Source organism: Hibiscus syriacus, unplaced genomic scaffold (genome assembly GCF_006381635.1).
Source record: "Hibiscus syriacus cultivar Baekdansim isolate YM2019G1 unplaced genomic scaffold, ASM638163v2 tig00015125_pilon, whole genome shotgun sequence".
Classification (NCBI taxonomy): domain Eukaryota; kingdom Viridiplantae; phylum Streptophyta; class Magnoliopsida; order Malvales; family Malvaceae; genus Hibiscus; species Hibiscus syriacus.
Genome location: NW_024062348.1, coordinates 1 through 20,146, shown reverse-complemented (window position 1 = coordinate 20,146; position 20,146 = coordinate 1). Strand labels below are relative to the sequence as shown.

At 35.9% G+C, this 20,146-nt stretch overlaps 2 protein-coding genes and 2 pseudogenes across 2 annotated transcripts; 3 read left to right on the top strand and 1 right to left on the bottom strand.

Annotated features, from left to right (window-relative positions):
• Nucleotides 1-846: 846 nt before the first annotated feature.
• LOC120207649 lies at nt 847-2,815 on the top strand. The gene is made up of 3 exons (XM_039207081.1): nt 847-1,264; nt 2,238-2,297; nt 2,408-2,815. Exons 1-3 carry the CDS (start codon nt 866-868, stop codon nt 2,813-2,815), a joined length of 867 nt encoding a protein of 288 aa, XP_039063012.1. The 5' UTR covers nt 847-865.
• A 474-nt stretch (nt 2,816-3,289) lies between these two features.
• On the top strand, nt 3,290-9,034 carry LOC120207656 (dynamin-like protein ARC5). Its single transcript, XM_039207084.1, has 17 exons — nt 3,290-3,797; nt 3,884-4,048; nt 4,148-4,270; nt 4,733-4,954; nt 5,275-5,408; nt 5,503-5,595; nt 5,743-5,806; nt 6,002-6,050; nt 6,146-6,228; nt 6,405-6,562; nt 6,674-6,734; nt 7,301-7,363; nt 7,493-7,593; nt 7,748-7,805; nt 8,087-8,434; nt 8,527-8,691; nt 8,776-9,034. The coding sequence occupies exons 1-17, from the start codon at nt 3,483-3,485 to the stop codon at nt 8,866-8,868; spliced, it is 2,295 nt and encodes a 764-aa protein (XP_039063015.1). The 5' UTR covers nt 3,290-3,482; the 3' UTR covers nt 8,869-9,034.
• Nucleotides 9,035-9,312: 278 nt separating this feature from the next.
• Nucleotides 9,313-12,290, bottom strand: LOC120207648 (annotated as a pseudogene).
• A 6,429-nt stretch (nt 12,291-18,719) lies between these two features.
• Nucleotides 18,720-20,066, top strand: LOC120207645 (annotated as a pseudogene).
• The last annotated feature ends 80 nt before the right edge of the window (nt 20,067-20,146 follow it).

Genomic DNA, 20,146 nt, shown 5'->3' with positions numbered 1-20,146 from the left:
ATTAAATTTTATTTTTGAGAGGGACCAAAGTAGCCATTTCCCCATAAACAAAGGGGCCCCATGCCCCCGGTTTCAGTCAATCTTAGGTCCTTTCTGTACTTTGCTTACTTGGCGCAGCTCTTCTTTGTCTCTCTTTCCCTCTGCCAACACCAACAGTATATATATACGAAGAGAAGCTATTTCCCCCCCCCCCTTCAACTTCCTCAGAAGATAAGATCTTCGCCTTTCACCTTTGAAATTCTCTAACGCAACTCTTTTCTAGGTAATTTTTCACTCTGAATTTCTTTCTCCATTTTTAGATTCTAATGCTTTTTTATAAGGTTACATATTTGATATAATGACTATCGTCTTTTAGATTTGACTGAATGCACGATTCTTTTATTATTGCGTTGCTAAGTTTAGGATCGAATTTTTTGAACTGCATTGACTTTGTTCTGTTTTAATCCTTTTTCATCATCTTCACTTTGATTTTTCTGCATCGTATATCGTTCTTGATCTGTTTCTGCTTTTCTATTATAGTAGAAAAGAAACTTGTCGCTCATCTATGCTTCAAAATTTAGCAATACAATGTTCGTCAAAGTACTTCGATATTTTCTTTTTTGAAATTTGAATATCCAGAGGAGAGTACGATTCAATTCATCCGATCAATTCCAGTTTGTTGCTTAAAAAACTGGTCATTGACTTTTTGGCGGGAACCATAATTTTTTTTAAAAAATAAGAGAAATTAGAAATCAATCGCCATAAAATTAACTCCGTTGCTTAATTAAAAATCCTTAAACCTAGCATCTACATTTCAATCAAAATTCACGTTTTCCTTTTTGTTGATAATCGATGAATAATATGAAATGTAGAAAATTCAGAATCAATGGACTCGAGCTTCTACAATGAAAGCAACAAACTAAACGTCCTAAAGAGTAGCAACATTCCGAAATTGACGACAACTCCAGTAAGAAGCCGTGGCAACTACTATTCATCACCGGAGAACCTCATAAAGTACCTACGCTCAAACTCTGTGTCCAGTAGTGGCGGCAACAGCGGCTCCTCCGGGAAAAGCTGCTTCAGATCGTCGGTTTCGCCACAGTCGGAGAAGACGCCACTGAAGGTTGTGGATGAAGATGTGTTTGTAATGGACGGAGTTCTTGTTGCTTCTGATACTAATATCATAGGTTCCGGTTCGTCGTCGGGAAGTTTTGGTTTCTATAAATCAGAAATTTGCAGGGCTTGGGATGAGTTTGGCCATTGCCGATATGGATCCAAGTGTCAGGTATATTTCTATGCTGAATTGTCTCTAATAGGATTGAAATCTCATGATTGTGTTAATGTTATAATAACTCTGCCTATTTGCTATCAAACAGAAGGTCTTTAGCCTTGTGAATTTCTTGGATACTAAAATATATTTTGTATTAACACTTTTGATTACTTTTCTAAAACTTGATGTGAAATGAGATCATTTAATTTATTTATTACTCATTAAAATTATGATCAGTATTAGAATTAGAATTTTGTTTGATTAATAATTTATAAATGTTACTTTTAATTATTTATGAAGTCAATGACATATCCTAATTTTAAATTGGATATGAATTAACCTAAACATTTTATGAAAAACAAATGCTTGCAAAATGAAAGATTTAAAGACGGACACTTTAACCTAAATTTTAAAAAAATATATATAAACGCACTTGGTTGGCTTTAGTGTAGCTTTTTGATTTTGGTGCCATTGTTTATTGAATTTGATGATTTAGTGAATTGCAGTTGTTCAGAGGGATTGAAATACGTTTATGAATAGTGATGAATTGGTCAATGTCTTTTTGCATACGTTGACTATGATGAGTGTCTTTTATCAATTTTCTTTTGATAGAAAAAAATGGAAATAGATTGAGAAAATCCTAAAATCCAAGATTTGACTAGTTGAAAAATGATTCGATATTTTAGAAAGTGAACGTGAGTTTTAGCTTGTTGGCATAAAATGCGAACTTCTAAAATTCATTAGATGCCTTGTACTGAGGCAAAGGAATTGACTTTCGAACCTTGAAATTTCATTTGTCATGTTCTTGCTGTACAATTCTTATTTTTTATTTTAAAAAAAAAACCAAAACTACCTTCCCATTAGCTGATCCAACCATCTAACTTCATGCACTACAATGATCCTTTTTTATTTGGTTGAACCCTATTGGAATGTGTTCGTTGTTCACTAATCTATTAAAGGAACCCTATTTATTTATTTATTTTCGCAGTTTGCACATGGAAAGGAAGACGTACGCCCCACTTGCTTCCCATTCAGGACCAAATCTGAGGTTAGCATAAATGAAATTGTATGTCATGATATATATTAATTCCAATACCAAAACATATGGTGCACTTGAATACTAGAAGGTCATTGCGAGTTTCTCTGTGAGTTGCTCAGGCACAGGTGTACAAGTCATGTGCTAGCGCCATGCCAAACACATTCAGCTTGAAACCTCGCCTTTTGCATCCACTCACAGAAACAACTGCCATTATAACCCAAAAGGACTCATCCACCAGACCTGAAGAGACAAAACCTGAAGCCAACCGCTCCAATACCAATGCCACAATGAAACATAAAACCAACAATATTAGCCCCACCTCCACCATTGGACCCGATACAATTATCACCACCACTTTCACCATTGGAGCCAACTGGTCACCTCAAGATGATGGGATTGACGTTACCCTGTTTCCTGGCAAAACCCCATCAAGGGAAAACATCGATGCATACATTGACGGTGTTCTCTACGGTGGTCCTACTACAAAGAAGAGACTGCCGGTGTTTTCTGCAATTTGTCCGGAGTAATGATTCTCATTTTGACTCTTCAGCTATGCATCAATAGTATGGTCAATAATTTTCTTTCAGCTGCTTGTACCAAATTACTATAGAGATTTGGCTCATCTGTTCTACATTGAGAAGTAAACTGTAAACATAAACAACTTTCCATATGCATGAAATGGGCTCTGCATATATAACCAATACAGTAGAATTTTCTAACCAGAACCATAAAATTTGGTTGTTCTAGTTTTTGGTCGACACATTCCTCGATTTCAACTTGTTGAACCCCCTCACCCTTCTTTCCAGGTTTTAGTGTTTTTCTTCAGGTACTGTTTTTATACGTGAACAATCATAAAATAGATTACCGCAAAGTAATAAAATGTCAAAAAAAAAAACAGAAGTTCAAGATAAAAAAATGAGAGGCCAAAAGGGTCATGCTACCAAAAAATTAGCATTAGTGTCCGGTCACTAATCTCAATTATCTGTCGAATTTCAAAATAACAAAAAGAACAGGAACGGAATCCTGCCGTGTGGCACATCACCCACGAGGATAGCAGTGAAGATTTGACGAATAACGCGCTTTCAAGTCATCCAATTTCCCCGAAGCTGATAGCGAAAAAGAGTGTTGTGTTTTGCTTTCACTCTACTCTCAGAAGCAGAGCAGTGACTGAGTACCAAGTAAAACAGAATCGAAATGGAGGAAGGAACACCGAACCCACACTCAACTCTCTACGAGGCCTACAACGAGCTTCACGGTTTAACTCAAGAGCTAGAGGCTCCCTTCGACGCGCCTGCGGTGTTAGTCGTTGGACACCAAACGGACGGTAAAAGCGCGTTGCTGGAAGCGCTCATGGGATTCCAATTCAACCACGTCGGCGGCGGGACCAAGACTCGCCGACCCATCACTCTCCATATGTCTTACGACCCTCTTTGTGACGTCCCATTGTGCCATCTCGTCTCCGATGATGACCCCACTGTCGCTCACGAAAAATCTCTCGCCGACATTCAGGTTTTCTTACAAAAATTCTTTCTTTTACCCTTTCTTTTTCAAGTTCAAATTTTGAGGTGAGCCCATCATTGTGATTTTCCTGTTAGGGCTACATTGAAGCTGAAAATATGAGGTTGGAACGTGAGCCATGCCAATTCTCAGCTAAAGAAATCATCATTAAAGTGAAATACAAATACTGTCCGAATTTGACTATTATAGATACTCCCGGGCTTATTGCTCCTGCTCCGGCTCGAAAGAATCGTGCTTTGCAGGTGTTTTCTCAACCCACCAAGTGTTTCTAGTTAATTTTATTTCATACATTTCCGTAATTGTGACGGTTGTATCGGCGGTGCGTGGTGACATTTAAGCAGAGCCAAGCGCGTGCCGTGGAGTCCTTAGTGAGAACGAAGATGCAGCATAAGGAGTTCATTATATTATGTCTTGAAGATTGTAGTGACTGGAGTAATGCAATGACAAGAAGGGTTGTAATGCAAGTATGTAATTTTTCTCCTTGCAATTTTTCATGAAGTGTTAAATTTTAGCTAAAGAATGTTGGCTTGGGAATTTGTGGAGGTTACATGTTTTTAAGAGGGTCAAAGCCAAAATACTACTCTTCTATCAAGGTATCTTTTAAATATATAAGCATGATTAAAAACAGAGAGAATATTTACTTGTATTGAAGAGTCAGTTTTCCAAGGAGCTAAACTAGAAGAGTTGGAAGCAATTTATACTTTCGAGTTGTTTGATTGATACCAAGCTTTTATGTAATTTAGCAGCTAATATAATCTTTAGCATCCCTAATTATAGCTAATGTTAGCTTTAGATGCTTAGTTTTTTGGAACTACAAACTACCTCTTGTAGTTGCAAAGAAAGGGTTTTATTCATTTAAATTTTTTATCTCCGGTTATGGTGATGTTGGGAAGATTAACATTTTTTTTGGTTGATACTTGATTCAGATTGATCCAGAGCTTTCAAGAACTGTCATTGTATCTACCAAGCTTGATACAAAAATTCCTCAGTTTTCACGTTCTTCTGATGTGGAAGTTTTTCTCTCGCCACCTGCATGTACATTAGATGGCTTCATATTGGGTGACTCTCCATTCTTTACTTCAGTGCCTTCTGGAAGAGTTGGTTCTGAGCATGATTCTGTTTACAGTTCAAATGAAGAGTTTAAACAGGTTTGCTCCTGCTTCCACTAAAATCATGGGGTTGATTATGGTACCAAGAAGCTTTTTCTTCTTTTGTGATATATGCTTGGTGTAGTTGTTCGCATTAATATTTGTTTCCTTCCTTCACCGGTTGATAATCTAGTTTGCTGGGGGAAGTATTTGAAGGGTCATCCTGAATGACATGGGGCATGAAGTCGACAAAAAGATTTTTTCTTTTGGAAGTAGTCATGAAATCTAAAATGCTCACCATCTCTGTGCTGTATATTATGGTGTATTGGGATATTAGATCAAGTTAATCAATTCATTCCCCCTTTTGATTTCTAATGCAGGCAATAATTTCTAGAGAGGTGCAAGACATAGCATCTTTGGGGGAGAAATTGGGTCGGCAATTGTCAAAGCAAGAAAGAAGTAGAATAGGTGTAAGCAAACTTAGGTTTTTTCTAGAAGAATTGTTACAGAAAAGGTATGCATGCTCTTTTCTCCCATTCAGATAAACTTGAAAGGAGGTTATTGAAACTCTTTAGTGTAAATTGAATTTGGAAATATATAATTGCAAGGTATATGGACAGCGTTCCTTTGATCATTCCACTTCTTGAGAAGGAGTACCACATCACAACAAGAAAGTTAACTGAAGTTAAGAAGGAACTCAGGTTTGGCGTTGAGCTTACTGAACGTTTTTATTTTGGCAATTTTAGATGACTTTGTTAAGCCTTTTAACTGAAATAAATAAGGAACTTTGATTGCACTGCATTTAGTTTTTTTCCCCATAATCAATTCATTCTTTCCTTCACATGCAGCACTTTGGATGAAGTAAAATTGAGGGAAAGAGGAAGAGCTTTTCACGATCTATTCTTGACCAAGGTTTCTATGTACTCTAATGGCTTTTTGGTCTGTTGCATGTTTATCTTGTTTCTTCTTTTGCAACAATGTGGGACCGTTTTAAGGTCATATGAAATTAGAATTTTTGTTCTTGTCAGACGTTGACATTACTTATGTTCAAAATTGTCGTTCCAGTTCATGTTATGCATTCTAACCTAAATTTTCTGTATTACTCAGTTGTCATTGCTACTGAAAGGGACAGTTGTTGCACCTCCAGACAAATTTGGTATATTTCTAGTGAAGATATCTTGTGTTTTTATAAATTAATCGTTCCTGATGGTGATGCTAGATTGCTCACAGTTTTGCAATGATTCATTACAGGTGAAACACTAGTAGATGAGAGAAGTAATGGAGGAGCATTTGTGGGTGCTGATGGTCTTCAATTGCCACACAAGATAATACCTGTAAGCTAAAGAGATAGTTAACTTTAAATATTCTAGCAAACTGGATTCTTTTATGTATTTCTTGTTTTAGTTATACTGTCAACTTGATAGATATCCTGGTCCCCATATATAAAATGAATGGAAATCTTTGAGAAAAATTTTCCAAACTTGTCTCGTGGGTTTCATTGATATTTTAGAATTCTGGAATGCGTCTTTATGGAGGTGCACAATATCATCGTGCCATGGCTGAATTCCGATTTATTGTGGGAGGGGTAAATTGCCCACCAATTACAAGGGAAGAAATTGTCAATGCTTGTGGAGTCGAAGATATTCATGATGGAACAAACTACTCAAGGTATGATTTATTTATGGCTGATCATCTTTCTGTTGCTAATTGTTGATTTTCATTTCATGTGCAATAAGCAGTTTTAAATTATTTCTTTTCCTCTTTTTATTTCAAAATCAGGACAGCTTGTGTTATAGCAGTTTCAAAGGCTCGTGACACTTTTGAACCTTTCCTCCATCAGGTGAAGTGACATTAGCTATCTATATCTTTCGGTTATTTTATTTCTTTTCGTGTTTCTCTGTTGCTTTCTTGTTATCAACTTAGTTAATGGTTGTGAAATACTTTAAAATTCCGAAATTTAAGTTTTTGAAATGATGGAAAGCGTCTTTGTTATCCATTTAGTCCTTGCACCAATAATTACTAGCTGATAACATTCCGGGCAGAAATATGCTTGCTTGGGGTCTTTAGTAAGCTGATAAAGGATAGCTTTTTCAACAAGGTGCCATTGGCCTTGTACTATGGTACCCTTCTTACTATTTGGGGATTTACCGTTCCGATTTTCTGACCCTACTAACCTCCCAGGGTTTTGTCCATATAACGAAAACAGAAAAGGTAGATATTATGTGATTGTCCCTGACTTTATATCTAGGTTCTTACTTCCTAGGCATATGAGTAGGGAGGGTGTATAACGATCCAAAGGTGCAAGGAATTATCTCAAACAACCAACCTGGCAGATAAAAAGTTCGATTTTGTCTGCTTGATGTTGTTACTAATGCCCTAATTGAGATATTTCTTTTCCCTCTATAGTTGGGTTGTCGGCTCTTGTACATTCTGAAGAGATTACATCCTATCTCCATATATCTTATGCAGGTTTGTGCGCTTTTTATTTTATTTAATTCTTATTTTCTATGTTTACAGAATATAGGACTATCATGTAATTAAGTGTTGCACTTCTTTTATTATGATTTATCCTTTCAAATGTTTCCTGATTTCTAACAGAAAGATGGAGAATTTTTAAGTGGCCACGACGTATTTCTAAGGCGTGTTGCTTCTGCTTTCAACAACTTCGCTGAATCTACTGAAAGAGCTTGCCGTGAGAAGTAGGCAATTTTCTTTCGCAACCAAATTGTTTTCTTTACTAAGCTGTTGAACTTTACAAACCCTAAAAATACATTCTAATGATTAATAAAGTACAGAAGATGGAGCTTCTTAGTCACCAAATATTACTTGGAGTTTCATATTTGTTTGTTGCAGATGTTTGGAGGATTTAGTGAGCACAACCCGTTACGTATCCTGGTCCCTCCACAATAAGGTAAGCCACTAGAAGTCTAATATTTCTAGTATAGGAATGGGCCATGGTTGTTGCACATGTCCAATTTAAGAATTATGTTTCTACTGCAACTGCTTCCCAAAGTTAAAATTCTCGTAATTCGCCCACCTTTTTCATGTTTTCATTTTCTTTTTGGTTGTTCCATATTGCTTTAGGACTTCTCATCAACGGTTGAATTTAGAACCACATGCATATGTTCTGTGATATGTTGGATCATCTGACCTATTGCTCTGCTCATCTTGCATTGTATGTTGAATTTTCAGAACCGGGCTGGGCTACGTCATTTTTTAGACTCATTTGGTGGAATTGAGCCATCCAGTGTAGCATTCAATTCCACATCTCCCGGAAATTCCCAAGATTCATTGACTGGGTCTTTTGCTGCAGAGAAGCATGACACCAAGCCAAGAGCAGATACAAAACTCAGTCATAAATCCTCAGGCATCGATTCTTGCTCTTCTGCTCAGACAGCAGAAACAAAGCTTGCTGACCTTCTAGATAGCACACTTTGGAACCGGAGGCTTGGTCCTTCATCAGAAAGGATTGTTTATGCATTGGTACAACAAATTTTTCATGGCATAAGGGAATACTTCTTGGCCTCTGCAGAATTGAAGGTTTGCTTATTTTTAATCTTTTTCCAATCATTTCATGCTATGCTTTTGTCTAGTTTTATTATTTCATCATTATTTATGTCAATGTTTTGCAGTTCAACTGCTTTCTTCTAATGCCAGTTGTGGACAAATTACCTGCACGTCTCCAGGAAGACCTAGAGTCTACATTTTCTGATGACATGGACAATGTGTTTGACATCAGCAATCTGAGGCACTCTTTGGGCCAACGAAAGAGAGATACAGAGATCGACCTCAAAAGGGTATTCACATCTATCTAATTTCCTTTACAATAATAGCATGCTATTTTTCTGATTGACTCGTTACACGGAATGGCTATTTTACAGATTAACAGGCTCAAAGACAAATTCAAGGTAGTACATCAGCAACTTAGTTCGTGTCAAAAAGTACCAAGTCTGTCACCTGCATGTACCGATTGATTCAGGTCCAAATTTGAGAATATAATTGATCAGTTAGGTGTGTGCAGATGCAGTTGTTTGTTTGAAAATGACTTGGATATCGATGATTTAATTTGTTTTCATATTAAGCATGTTTTTTACTTGAATATTAGTTACGTGATTAATGAATTTTTGTCTCTTACTGTTATCTTCTAATATACTATATACTGATATAGGCTCATGCCCAAAATTTTGGATTCACTATCATGCATAAAAGTATGATTTCTATGGACCTATGGTCTTAAACTTACATAGCACAATGAAGATTAATTTACTTTACTTGAACAATGAAATTGGATAATTGATTGAAAACTAAGTTTTAACAATAGATTTCCAGTGAATGTCATAAAAGGTTTCGGATTCTGCTGCTACTGGATCTTATATGGCAGACATGTTTGATGGTTCCTTGTCATGATGATATATGATCTAGAAGGTAACTCTTGTAGTGTGAGCAGTGGGAAGGCTCTTTCCAAAGCTTATCCAACTATTATTACTTTGGGATGAAGTCGATCTTTGGTATAAAGGATCATCGGAATCATTAGCGAAGCAATATGAAAACTCTGATACTGTCATAGGAACTTCCATATGAATGTCATGGGGTAGCAGTGGAAGGGTGGCATCTCCCAGTAGAAGTTGCACAACTCTTCTCATGGTCGGTCTGTAATCGGGATGGGGATGGCAGCATAAAAGACCGAGGGTAAGCACCAGCTGAGCTTCACCTGAATGATAATTGTCGAGCTTGGGATCAATGGCTCGGGTGATCTCTCCTCGAGAATACAACTCCCTTACCCAATCCACCAACACCAGCTCAGTAGCACTGTTTTGGGGCTCAATAGGCCTTCTTCTGCTGGCAACTTCAAGCATAAGGGTTCCATAGCCATATACATCAGTGCTTGTGGTGGCTTTCCCAGTCCTTGTGAGCTCAGGAGCCAAATACTCTAGCGTACTGACAATGTTTGTGGTCTGTGGATCGTTATTGTGTTCATAAGTTGTGGCCAAGCCGAAATCCCCGAGCTTTGCATTTAGACCATCTATCAGGACATTGCTTGGCTTGACATCCCTATGAATCACTCTCTGGTAACATTCTTCGTGGATATATAGCAATGCTTGTGCAACACCAGTTAAAATCCTGTATCTTTGGTCCCAAGTAAAGTTTTTTTGCCTCCATTGGACCATCTTCATACAAAAGCTTGTCTAGGCTCCCATTAGGGACATAATCATAAACAAGGAGGAGCTTGTCTTTCTTTCGGCACCAACCGTGCAAGTGTACAAGATTCCGGTGCCTAAGTCGTCCCATGCTTGTAATTTCTGCAACAAATTCTTTCATTCCTTGACAAGAACCGTTGTACACCCGCTTAATTGCAACCTCTAGTCCTGTACTAGGGATCACACCTCTATAAACTCTCCCAAACCCTCCAGAACCAATGAAGTTTTTCTCTCCAAATCCCCTTGCTGCAGCGAAGAGCTCGGAATACTTGAATCTACATGCTCCATATTCGATTTCCCAATCCTCCAGAATCTCATCTCCATCTCTGATCCTGAATATGATATGAATATCACCAATGATCATTAGGAAAACAAGAGTAACGATTACTAAAGTCGTACCTACTGCAAATGCCTTGCTATGCACCACTTTATTAGACAGTCTTTGAAAATGGGAGCTTTCTTGGATCTAAATCTTGTGCTCTTCCCTCAATACTAAAGCTCCAGCCATGCACATAATGTAAGGCCGTCATAAGCCAGTGGATGCAGAGAAGCCAACATACATGTACTCATCTAGCACCGATGAAAGATCAATCGGAAATGATATCAAAGGGATTATGGGCCTCGACATGCCACAGGGAGATATCGAAACATTCATCAACATCTTGTTACTATCATAGTCAATCCATGCCTGAACGGGCTTCCCGCTCCTGAGAAGGATTGAGTTGTTACAGTTGTCATTGGAGGAACAGTAAGCAGCCGGCATGGATATGTTGGATATCAGGCTGGATATATCTATCCCTACATGGTTATCATTGATGTCTTGCAGTTTAGGGTTTTGGACTATATCGAACTCCACCGCAAGAAAACAACCAATGCTGGTGTCATTTGGAAGGCCTAAGTTTTGGTTTGCAAGACTTGTTTTCGGCTTTTTAGTTGGCATGAGAACAAAAGCAAGACCATGACCTCCAATATCTGGGTACTTTGAAGTGATAGATAACACAAAGCTTGTGCTAAATGTAACTGCTTCTGCAGTTCCATTGTTGTTGGGATTTCTTTTCTTGAACTGGACTGGAGACGGATAGAATGAATGACCGAGAAGTCGTGCCAAATCGTTTGTTAACACCAACATCCCATCGGACTTGATAAACGAAGCTCCCTCTAGTGTCAAGTTTTGGTTGAGGAACCCGTTGTACGCGAAATTTATCTCTGCATGGACAACAAGAAGGCTTTGAAGGAGCAGGTGAAACAAGAGACAAAGTGCCTTCATGGTCAAGTTATGAACTTGATGGTTTCTACCGGGAGAATTTTTCAGCTATGACGCCTATGAGAAGTTTTGAAGATAACATTGTTTGCATTGCTGGTTGAATTAATTTTTAATTGTTGCAGTATGATGGGTGTATCTCGATCATTGCTTAGGCTATATAACAGCCTAACTCGAACTCCATAACCATACCGGTTAGCCCCCCTAGTCCTAGTCCTAGTCCTAGACCTCGGTTCCTTAGGGTAAGTTTGTGCTTTGTGTCCAACTACATGACACTTCTTCCAGTATGGGGGAACTCACAGGTCCACTTTCGGAAATGAGAATGTTTCTTTTGAGGCAAAGCGAACCTCAACAATGTCTAGCATCCAGGGCACCACACACTTTATATATATAATTTTACTACCAACTGGGAAATTTTTCATTTTCTTTTTGTTGAATTTCGAGACTCTATCTCGTCCTCTTAACTCCCCCATTTTCTTCAGTTACAAGTGACTTCCACTTGTGTCTACTGCAGTGCAATAACATGTCTGGCGGTCTGTTTTCTAAATTTGTTGTATTTTTATATTATAATTAAAAATTGGATAATTGATCGAAAATTAAGTTCCCATGTTATTCATCATAAATCAACATTTCTAGTGAATGTAAGGAAAGGTTTCAAATGCTGCAACTGAACCATATACGGTAAACATGTTTGATGGTTTCTTGTTATGATCTAGAAGGTAATTGTCGGGGTGTGAATAATGGAAATCTTCTTCCTAAAGCTTGCCCAACTATTATTACTTTGGGACGGAGTCAATATGTTGTATGGCGGATCATTGGAATCGTCGGCGAAGCAATCTGAGAACTCTGCAATTGCTGTAGGAATGTCCAAATGAATATCATGGGGTAGTAGTGGAAGGGTGGAACCTCCAAGTAGAAATTGCACGACTACTCTCATGGTCGGTCTGTAATGGGAAGAGGACGACAACATAAAAGACCAAGGGTAAGCACCAGCTGTGCTTCACCTGAATGATACCATTTGAGCTTCGGATCAATGGCTCGGGTGATCTCTCCCCGAGAATGCAACTCCCTAACCCAATCCACCAACACCAGCTCATTAGCTCTGTTCTGGGGCTCAATAGGTTTTCTTCTGCTAGCAACTTCAACCATAAGGGTGCCATAGCAATAGCCATAGCCATAGACATCAGTGCTTGTGGTGGCTTTCCATGTCCTTGTGAGCTCATGAGCCAAATACCCTAGCCTACCGACAATGTTGGCGGTCTGTGGATCGTTATTGTGTTCATAAGTTCTGGCCAAGCCGAAATCCCCTAGCTTTGCATTTAGACCATCTATCAGGACATTGCTTGGCTTGACATCCCTATAAACCACACTCTGGTAACATTCTTCATGGGGATATAGCAATGCTTATGCAGCACCAGTTGAAATCTTGTATCTTTGGACCATCTCCATACAAAAGCTTGTCTACGCTCCCACTGGAAACAAAATCATAAACAAGAAGGAGCTCGTCTTTCATTCAAGTGTACAAGATTCCGGTGCCTAAGCCATCCCATGCTAGTGACTTCTGCAACAAATTCTTTCATTTCTTGACGATAACTGTTAGACACCCGCTTAATTGCGACCTCTAGTCTGGTACTAGGGATTATTCCCCCGAATAAACTCTCCCAAACCCTCCACAACCGATGAGGTTTCTCTCTCCAATTCCCCTTGCTGCAGCGACGAGTTCGTAATACTTGAATCTACAAGCTTCATATTCGATTTCCCATCCTCCAGAGTTTCATCTCCATCACGGATTCTGAATTATGATAAGAATAGGAAAAATCAGAGTAACACTAACTAAAGTCATACATACTTCAAATCCCTTGCTATGCACCACTTTATTAGACACCGTCTTTGGAAATGGGAGCTTTCTTGGATCTAAATCTTGTCTTTCCCTCAATGCTAAAGCTCCGGCCATGCACATAATGTAAGGCCGTCAGCAAGCCAGTGGAAGCAGAGAAGCCAACATACATTTACTCATCTAGCACTGATCCTACACCTCGGTTAGCCGCACTAGTCCTAGACCTCAGTTCCTTGGGCCAAGTTTGTGGTTTGTGTCCAACTACTTCACTTCATCATCTAGTGTGGGAGAACAAACCAGTCCACTTTCGGAAATGATTATGTTTCTTTCTGGTGATGCAAACCTCAAATATAAAATGTCTAGCATGCAGGGCACACCTCACACGCTTTCCAATGCCATTAAAGTGTGCAAACTATATATATATATATATACATACTTTTTTTTTACCACCACCTTGTTTATTTTGTTTGCTTGTTTCTGAATTTCGAGGCTCCATCGATCTTGTTAGCACCATTTGGCTTGTATTAGGAGCAACTTCCCACTCATCTGTCACAGTGCAGTAACGTGATTGAAACTTTTAGAACAAGTGTAGAACAAAAGAGAGGTTATTTAGTAATTTAATCATTAAGAAATACTTTAAGAAGAATCTTGAGCAAATAGGTTTTTGTTTATACAAATTCAGTTTTGTTGATAGAAAGTACATATAAAAGAGGAGTGTGGTTCCAACGAAGATGTTGTGAGTTGGTAACATTGGTTCAAGGAATTAGGGAGGTTTTAAAATTTGTTTGATTCTCGGGTGAAGTAAGATTAAAATGAAATTTTTTATTTGATTTGATAATCTTATTATATAATGTAAAACTCTTTTAATTTTACATAAATTTAAGACCGTTTGATGAGTGAAAATAGATGATTGAAATTAACAATAAAAAATAAAAAGATATTTATTGGAAAAAAACATAATTAATCTCAGTCATATACTTTTATTCATTCAATGATCCTAAATCTAAATATGATAAAATTAAAAAATATATATTACATAATTGGATTTTAATCCGATAAATATGATGTGTAGACGTATATATAAAAGAATGAAGACGTGACGTCCCATCCATTTATACTATTACCAAACGTGATGATTTTCATGTCACTTCAAATTCTTTGTCAATCTTTTCCCTTTTTGAATAGTATAAATTTCCACTTGTATTATTGAAAAAGCTGAAATGAAGTTTGGCTCCCTAAATTCTGAGTTATCTTCCATTTGGTGCATACGAACCCTCCTACTCAACTCAACATTATTAGTAATAATTATAGGGCACAAAGGGACCAAAGTTTTGAAGCAGCGTAGTGAAGAGTTGTATAGTGGAGACGGAAAAAGATTTGGCTTTTACTCTCAAACTACACTTCTTTTTCTTCGATCAAAACATTGCAAAAAGTAGGGTTTATAATTGGTCCTTATATTTTTCAAAAACAGATGCATGACATAGATATGTAGTCATCATTACACTCAAAACCAATCCACTTCCAAACCCTAATACGGCTCTTGTTGATCGACAGGCGAGATGATGATCTATTCCCTTGTGAAATGGAAGGAAAATTGCATGTGCTGATCGGGAAATCAACGTTAAAGAAATAATTCTTATGATTTCTATCCTTTTTTATATCTCGCGTCTCTCCTGATTTTCTTCTCAAAATTTAACTTATTTTGACCTCCATTTTCCATAAGTATGATTTGGGAGGGTTTAACAGCAAAATGTCACATTCATACATTTGCCTAAAAGAAAAGGTGAGGCACTAACCCAATAGGGTTTTGCAACAATGATTGCTTCTTTCTCCAAACACATGAGGCAAGGCATGACCCTTTTAATTCTTAAATATCACTTGCATTCGGCATCAAGCATTCTTATTACCATACATTCAGTCTAATCTAATGTAACTGTGCCAACCCCAATTCCATGTTTTCATTATCTTAGCAACTCACCCTCAAATTGCACTCCTACATGATGCGACAACTACATACACTTATCGATATATGATATGTTGGATTATTAATTCGGATTAAGTACCGTTTACGTTTACTATAAACACGACTAAACTTTTTCAGTCTAGTTTTCTTCATTCACAACGTAATGAGTCAAATCATAATCTTATCTATAAGATGTAGTATCATGTCTAATTAGTAGGCCTATAAACAAATCGAACGTTCAGTGAACCGTTCGGTGGAAAGTTTGTTTATTTATGAACGGGCACAAACAAAGGACTCGTTCGTTCATTTATGTTCGTGAACGTTCAGTAATATGTCTGTTTATGTTCGTGTTTTTATGTTCATTTGTTTATATTCGGCCCAATCTCCAAACCTGTTTAAAATATTAAGACCTAACAAATTTTAATTTAAACCTATTAATATTTTTAAACTCAATTAATTTTAAACTCAAATAAAATATAACCAAATCAATTAAAGAAAATATAAACCCTAAAACTATTTGGAAAAAACTTTTCTCGTATACAAACCCAATTAATTTTATGTTCATTTATGCTCGTTCATTTGTGTTCATTTATGTTCGATTGTTTGTGTTTGTTTATTATTTTAACGAACAAACATGAACAAACGCGAACAAGTACATTTCTTAACAAACAAACACAAACAAAAAATTTCGTTCATTTAGTTGTTCGTGTTTGTTCGATGTTTGTCTAAAATTAAACGCACGAATATAATATACCCTCGTTCGTGTTTGTTCGGTTAGTTTACAAACCTATTAATTAGATCAATTAATAATTGATAATTATTCATTTAAATATTAATTAAAAACATATAACCTCAAACTATAAACTCAAAAAATTGATTATTAATATATCGAATAATAACCTAACATAAATATTAATTTTTTAATCCTATTGTCGCTTGTTGAATAACCCCACGAAAATTCGATAGTTTGATAACTCAATCAATAAAATAAAGGCAAGTGGATAAAAAATCTAATTAGTACATACGGCATGTTGGCTACGCAACTTAATTTGGTGCGGTAGGACATCTACTGCCATAACTTCACTTGGGACTGCCATCCAATGACCATTTATATAAATGGCTCACACACCAAGCAAATATATATTCTTTTTCATGATTTTTATACATTTAAAATTATTAAAATATATTTTTATATTTAAATACTTATTAAATATTAAAAATATTGGAAAACAATAAAAACACAAAAAATATCCCATCACATTAACGATCCAATATCATTTTTCAAATAAATTTTAAATTTATTTTCAAGATCAAGTCTTAACGATCTTTGAAATAATTAATATTTAATTTTAAAAATAAAATCTATTTAATATAAACTAAAGTAAATTTGATTAGATTAATTTAATAAATTTCAAATTATAATATTTTTTAAAAAATATACTAATGATAAAATTAGAATTTAAAATCTTAAAACTCTTGGGAGATGGACAAGACCTCATTGCCAAAGATATGTGAAAATACAATACACACTATTCCAAAAGAATTTTACCATTGATTATAGTACTTGACTAAAGAAAGTAATTCAACGGCTCACAATGTAATTAAAAAGCAAACCTTCAACTTCAGTGTTTAGGTCAACTCTTAGTCACAATGCAATCCAAGTGGGAGATGGATGCATAATAATGGTCGATAACAGATCTAGAAATATTTCTAAAGGCAAATACACATATATTAATAATATAAATTTTTTAAATGAAATAGACACAAATAAATTTCAAGGTGTGCACAATCAATAAAATATACAATTAATCGAAAAAAATCGATTTTAGGTGTGAAAATACAATTGACTAAAGGTGTTTTTATTTTATTTTTACTTTAAAGTCTTTAATGGAATTGGGAAAAGTAATATATAAGCAAAGTAACACATTCCTCTTCTCGTTTGTTTTATTTTCTAAGATTTAATAATTGGTTAATTATTGTTTATAAAAAAATAATGTGGGGACTATATAACGTATATTTCCTTTTTGTGAGCCCTAGAATATCAGTTGAACTCACTCCCTTTCGAAGGAATTGGTTTATTGTTGTTTACATTTAGGGTTTTTATTTATCTATTTATTAGAAAATTACCTATTTAGCTATCCACATATTATTATGTTTCTATTTTGGTCATATAATTATTATCTGTTTATGCCTAATGTTATGTTTTATTTCTGTTTTGATCATTTGTCGTTATGTTTGACCGTTGATTTAATAGAACTAGTGACGTGGCATTGATATGATAACAACTTTAGCCTTCAAAACTTGTATATTCTATCAAATTAGTCATAATTTGAAGTTATTCAATAAATTCTAATATTTAAATGGTGCAAATTATAATTTCAAAAAGACAAATAACACTCCACAAAATAGTCTTATTGGACGATTATCAAAGAAGATTATATCATTAGCATATCAAACCTTTAGATGTATTTTTGTTGATTTTGAGTGAGTTTCATGAAAAAATAATTTGAGAAAAAGAAAGAGGGATGAAATGAGAACGTTTTGACATCGAATGACGATCGATGATAGGGGATGAATGATTGTCAACGTTAGTCGGGAAGTTTAATGTCTAAAATCGAAGCATTTTAAAATTTAACAACAAAATCGATATACGAACTAAAATTAACTTGAAAGAAAATGGTTATGAAATGACCCAGTGCTATTATTGAAGTCAAAATAAAAAATTATGGTATAGTTTAAAAATTTAAAATCTAATGATAAAATTAATATAAATTCTAAAAATTAGTGATATTTGAAAAAAAAATTACACTTCATTTATTTATTTATAGATCTCAAATTCTCAAACAAATGATTGATATTTCTTGGGTTGAGGGAGAGATGCATAACAAAAATAATAGATGCCAAATGAGTAATTTATTCGGATGATATAATTATGCTAATTATTATTATTGGTACATAGGCACACTCCTAAACCATTCCGCGGGTCCATTTAATGTCTTTATTTATTTATGGTGCAGGACAACCCGTTTTCATTTATGCCACGTGTATCTGATGATCACCATTCCCAGTTCCATCATTTTTTATATTTAAAACCGCCTTAATTTTATCAAAACTCCTCAAACTATTCTAAATTTATTTTTCAACTCCAATTATTTCGTCAATCTAGCTATTAGCTTAGGTATTAAATATCGGCTCAAATTTGATATGAAACGTGCTTAAAACTCAGGAATCAAATTATAAATTTGTTTGTGTGCTTCCTGTAAGAAAATAATCTCTTTATTTTTCATTTTTCAGAGATTTTTATTTTAAAATCAGATCAAATAAAAGAATTTTTAAATTTGAGTGGAACATATATTATACTCGAATAAGATTTCAGGGGTCAAAAACTCGATCGAACTGGAGCTTACGCCTGCAGATGTCGTTACTTGTAAGTATACAAAGCAGAGCGTTACCGTTAGCCGCCGCCATGGGAGAGAAAGCTTGGAGTTAGAGATTTTAAAGCACACCCATAAACCATCATCTTCCTTGTCATCATCAAATCCCACCTTCCTTTTCACGTCACTTTCTGCCCTCTCTTCCATTTGTTTTTTTCTTTTCTTTTCCATTACTCCTCTCCATATGTATGTTTTTATCCACCTCCCACACTATAAATATCACCCACTCCGAATCCTTCTCCTTCACTGTTCTTGTTCGTATCAGTTTCATCTCAAGAGAAAGACATGGGAGATAGCCGCAATGTTAATCTACCACCAGGGTTCCGATTCTATCCCACCGATGAAGAGCTCGTCGTTCATTTCCTTCAACGCAAGGCCGCCCTGTTGCCGTGCCACCCCGACGTCATCCCCGATCTCGAGCTCTATCCCTACGATCCATGGGAACTCGATGGTATATTCGATCATTCAACGTTATTTTCCTTCTATTTGTTGTTGTCTGTTTTGTTAGTGTTTTTGAATGTGTAGGTAAAGCTTTGGGAGAGGGAAAGCAGTGGTATTTCTACAGCCGGAGGACGCAGAACAGGAGCACCGGCAACGGGTACTGGAAGGCGATGGGAATCGACGAGCCTGTGGTGAAGAGTAATAGCAGCAAGAAAGTTGGCATGAAGAAATATTTCGTTTTCTATATCGGAGAATCGGGTCCGGCTGGTATCAAAACGAACTGGACAATGAAGAGTATCGTCTCTCCGATTCCGATGCCGGCAGCAGTAGATCCTCCAAACGTAGAGGACATTCCGAAATCGTTAGTATCTTATACTCATTTAATCCGTATGTTGGTCTAATTATGCCCTTACTCCCCGAACTCTTGAAACTTAATCTCTGTGTTTATCTGATTTAAAAATTAAAGTGCAGTACTTCATATTGTTAATAAACTTTCGTTAAATTTGAATGTGTCAAAAGTTTGATTTAAAAGTTAAAGTACAATTAAGAGAAAGTCATTCATAATTCTTAAACTTATAATCGAAACAGTCTTTTTTATGATGTAATATTATGATATTATTTCACGAGACATACTTTAAAGTAACACACCATCAAAATGATGAGAATCAAAATTTAATAACCAATATAAATAAGGAAAAAAACCAATGACCAAATTTAAAAAATTAAATGTTACTTTATCCCAATGACATAATGATTGAATTTTAAAGTTTGAAGAGTGCATAGACCAGGTGCAGTATTAGACCTTAATTCCATTTTCTTTTTGATAATTTTCATTTATTGACATTTTTTTTTGTGATTTGATAGGATTATAGCAAATGGGTTGTTTGTAGAGTACACGAAAGAAATTGTAGTGAAGAAGAAGAGGATGGAACAGAACTGTCGGGCTTGGATGAAGTGTTCCTATCATTGGATGACCTGGATGATATAAGCTTGCCAAACTAATTAACACTTGTGCTTTTCTACTAATCTTTAGGGTTTCATTTCAGTTACATATAACCTTTTTATGAGTTAATTGCATTATACACCCTTAAATTATGATTCTTATTCTAAACTTTTTG

Coding starts and splice junctions, on each gene's coding strand:
- LOC120207656 (XM_039207084.1), top strand. CDS start 3,483: ATGGAGGAAGGAACACCGAACCCACACTCAACTCTCTACGAGGCCTAC. Junction 6,229..6,404: donor TGCCACACAAGATAATACCT/GTAAGCTAAAGA, acceptor TTGATATTTTAG/AATTCTGGAATGCGTCTTTA. Junction 7,806..8,086: donor CCTGGTCCCTCCACAATAAG/GTAAGCCACTAG, acceptor TTGAATTTTCAG/AACCGGGCTGGGCTACGTCA.
- LOC120207649 (XM_039207081.1), top strand. CDS start 866: ATGGACTCGAGCTTCTACAATGAAAGCAACAAACTAAACGTCCTAAAG. Junction 1,265..2,237: donor GATATGGATCCAAGTGTCAG/GTATATTTCTAT, acceptor TTATTTTCGCAG/TTTGCACATGGAAAGGAAGA. Junction 2,298..2,407: donor CATTCAGGACCAAATCTGAG/GTTAGCATAAAT, acceptor TGAGTTGCTCAG/GCACAGGTGTACAAGTCATG.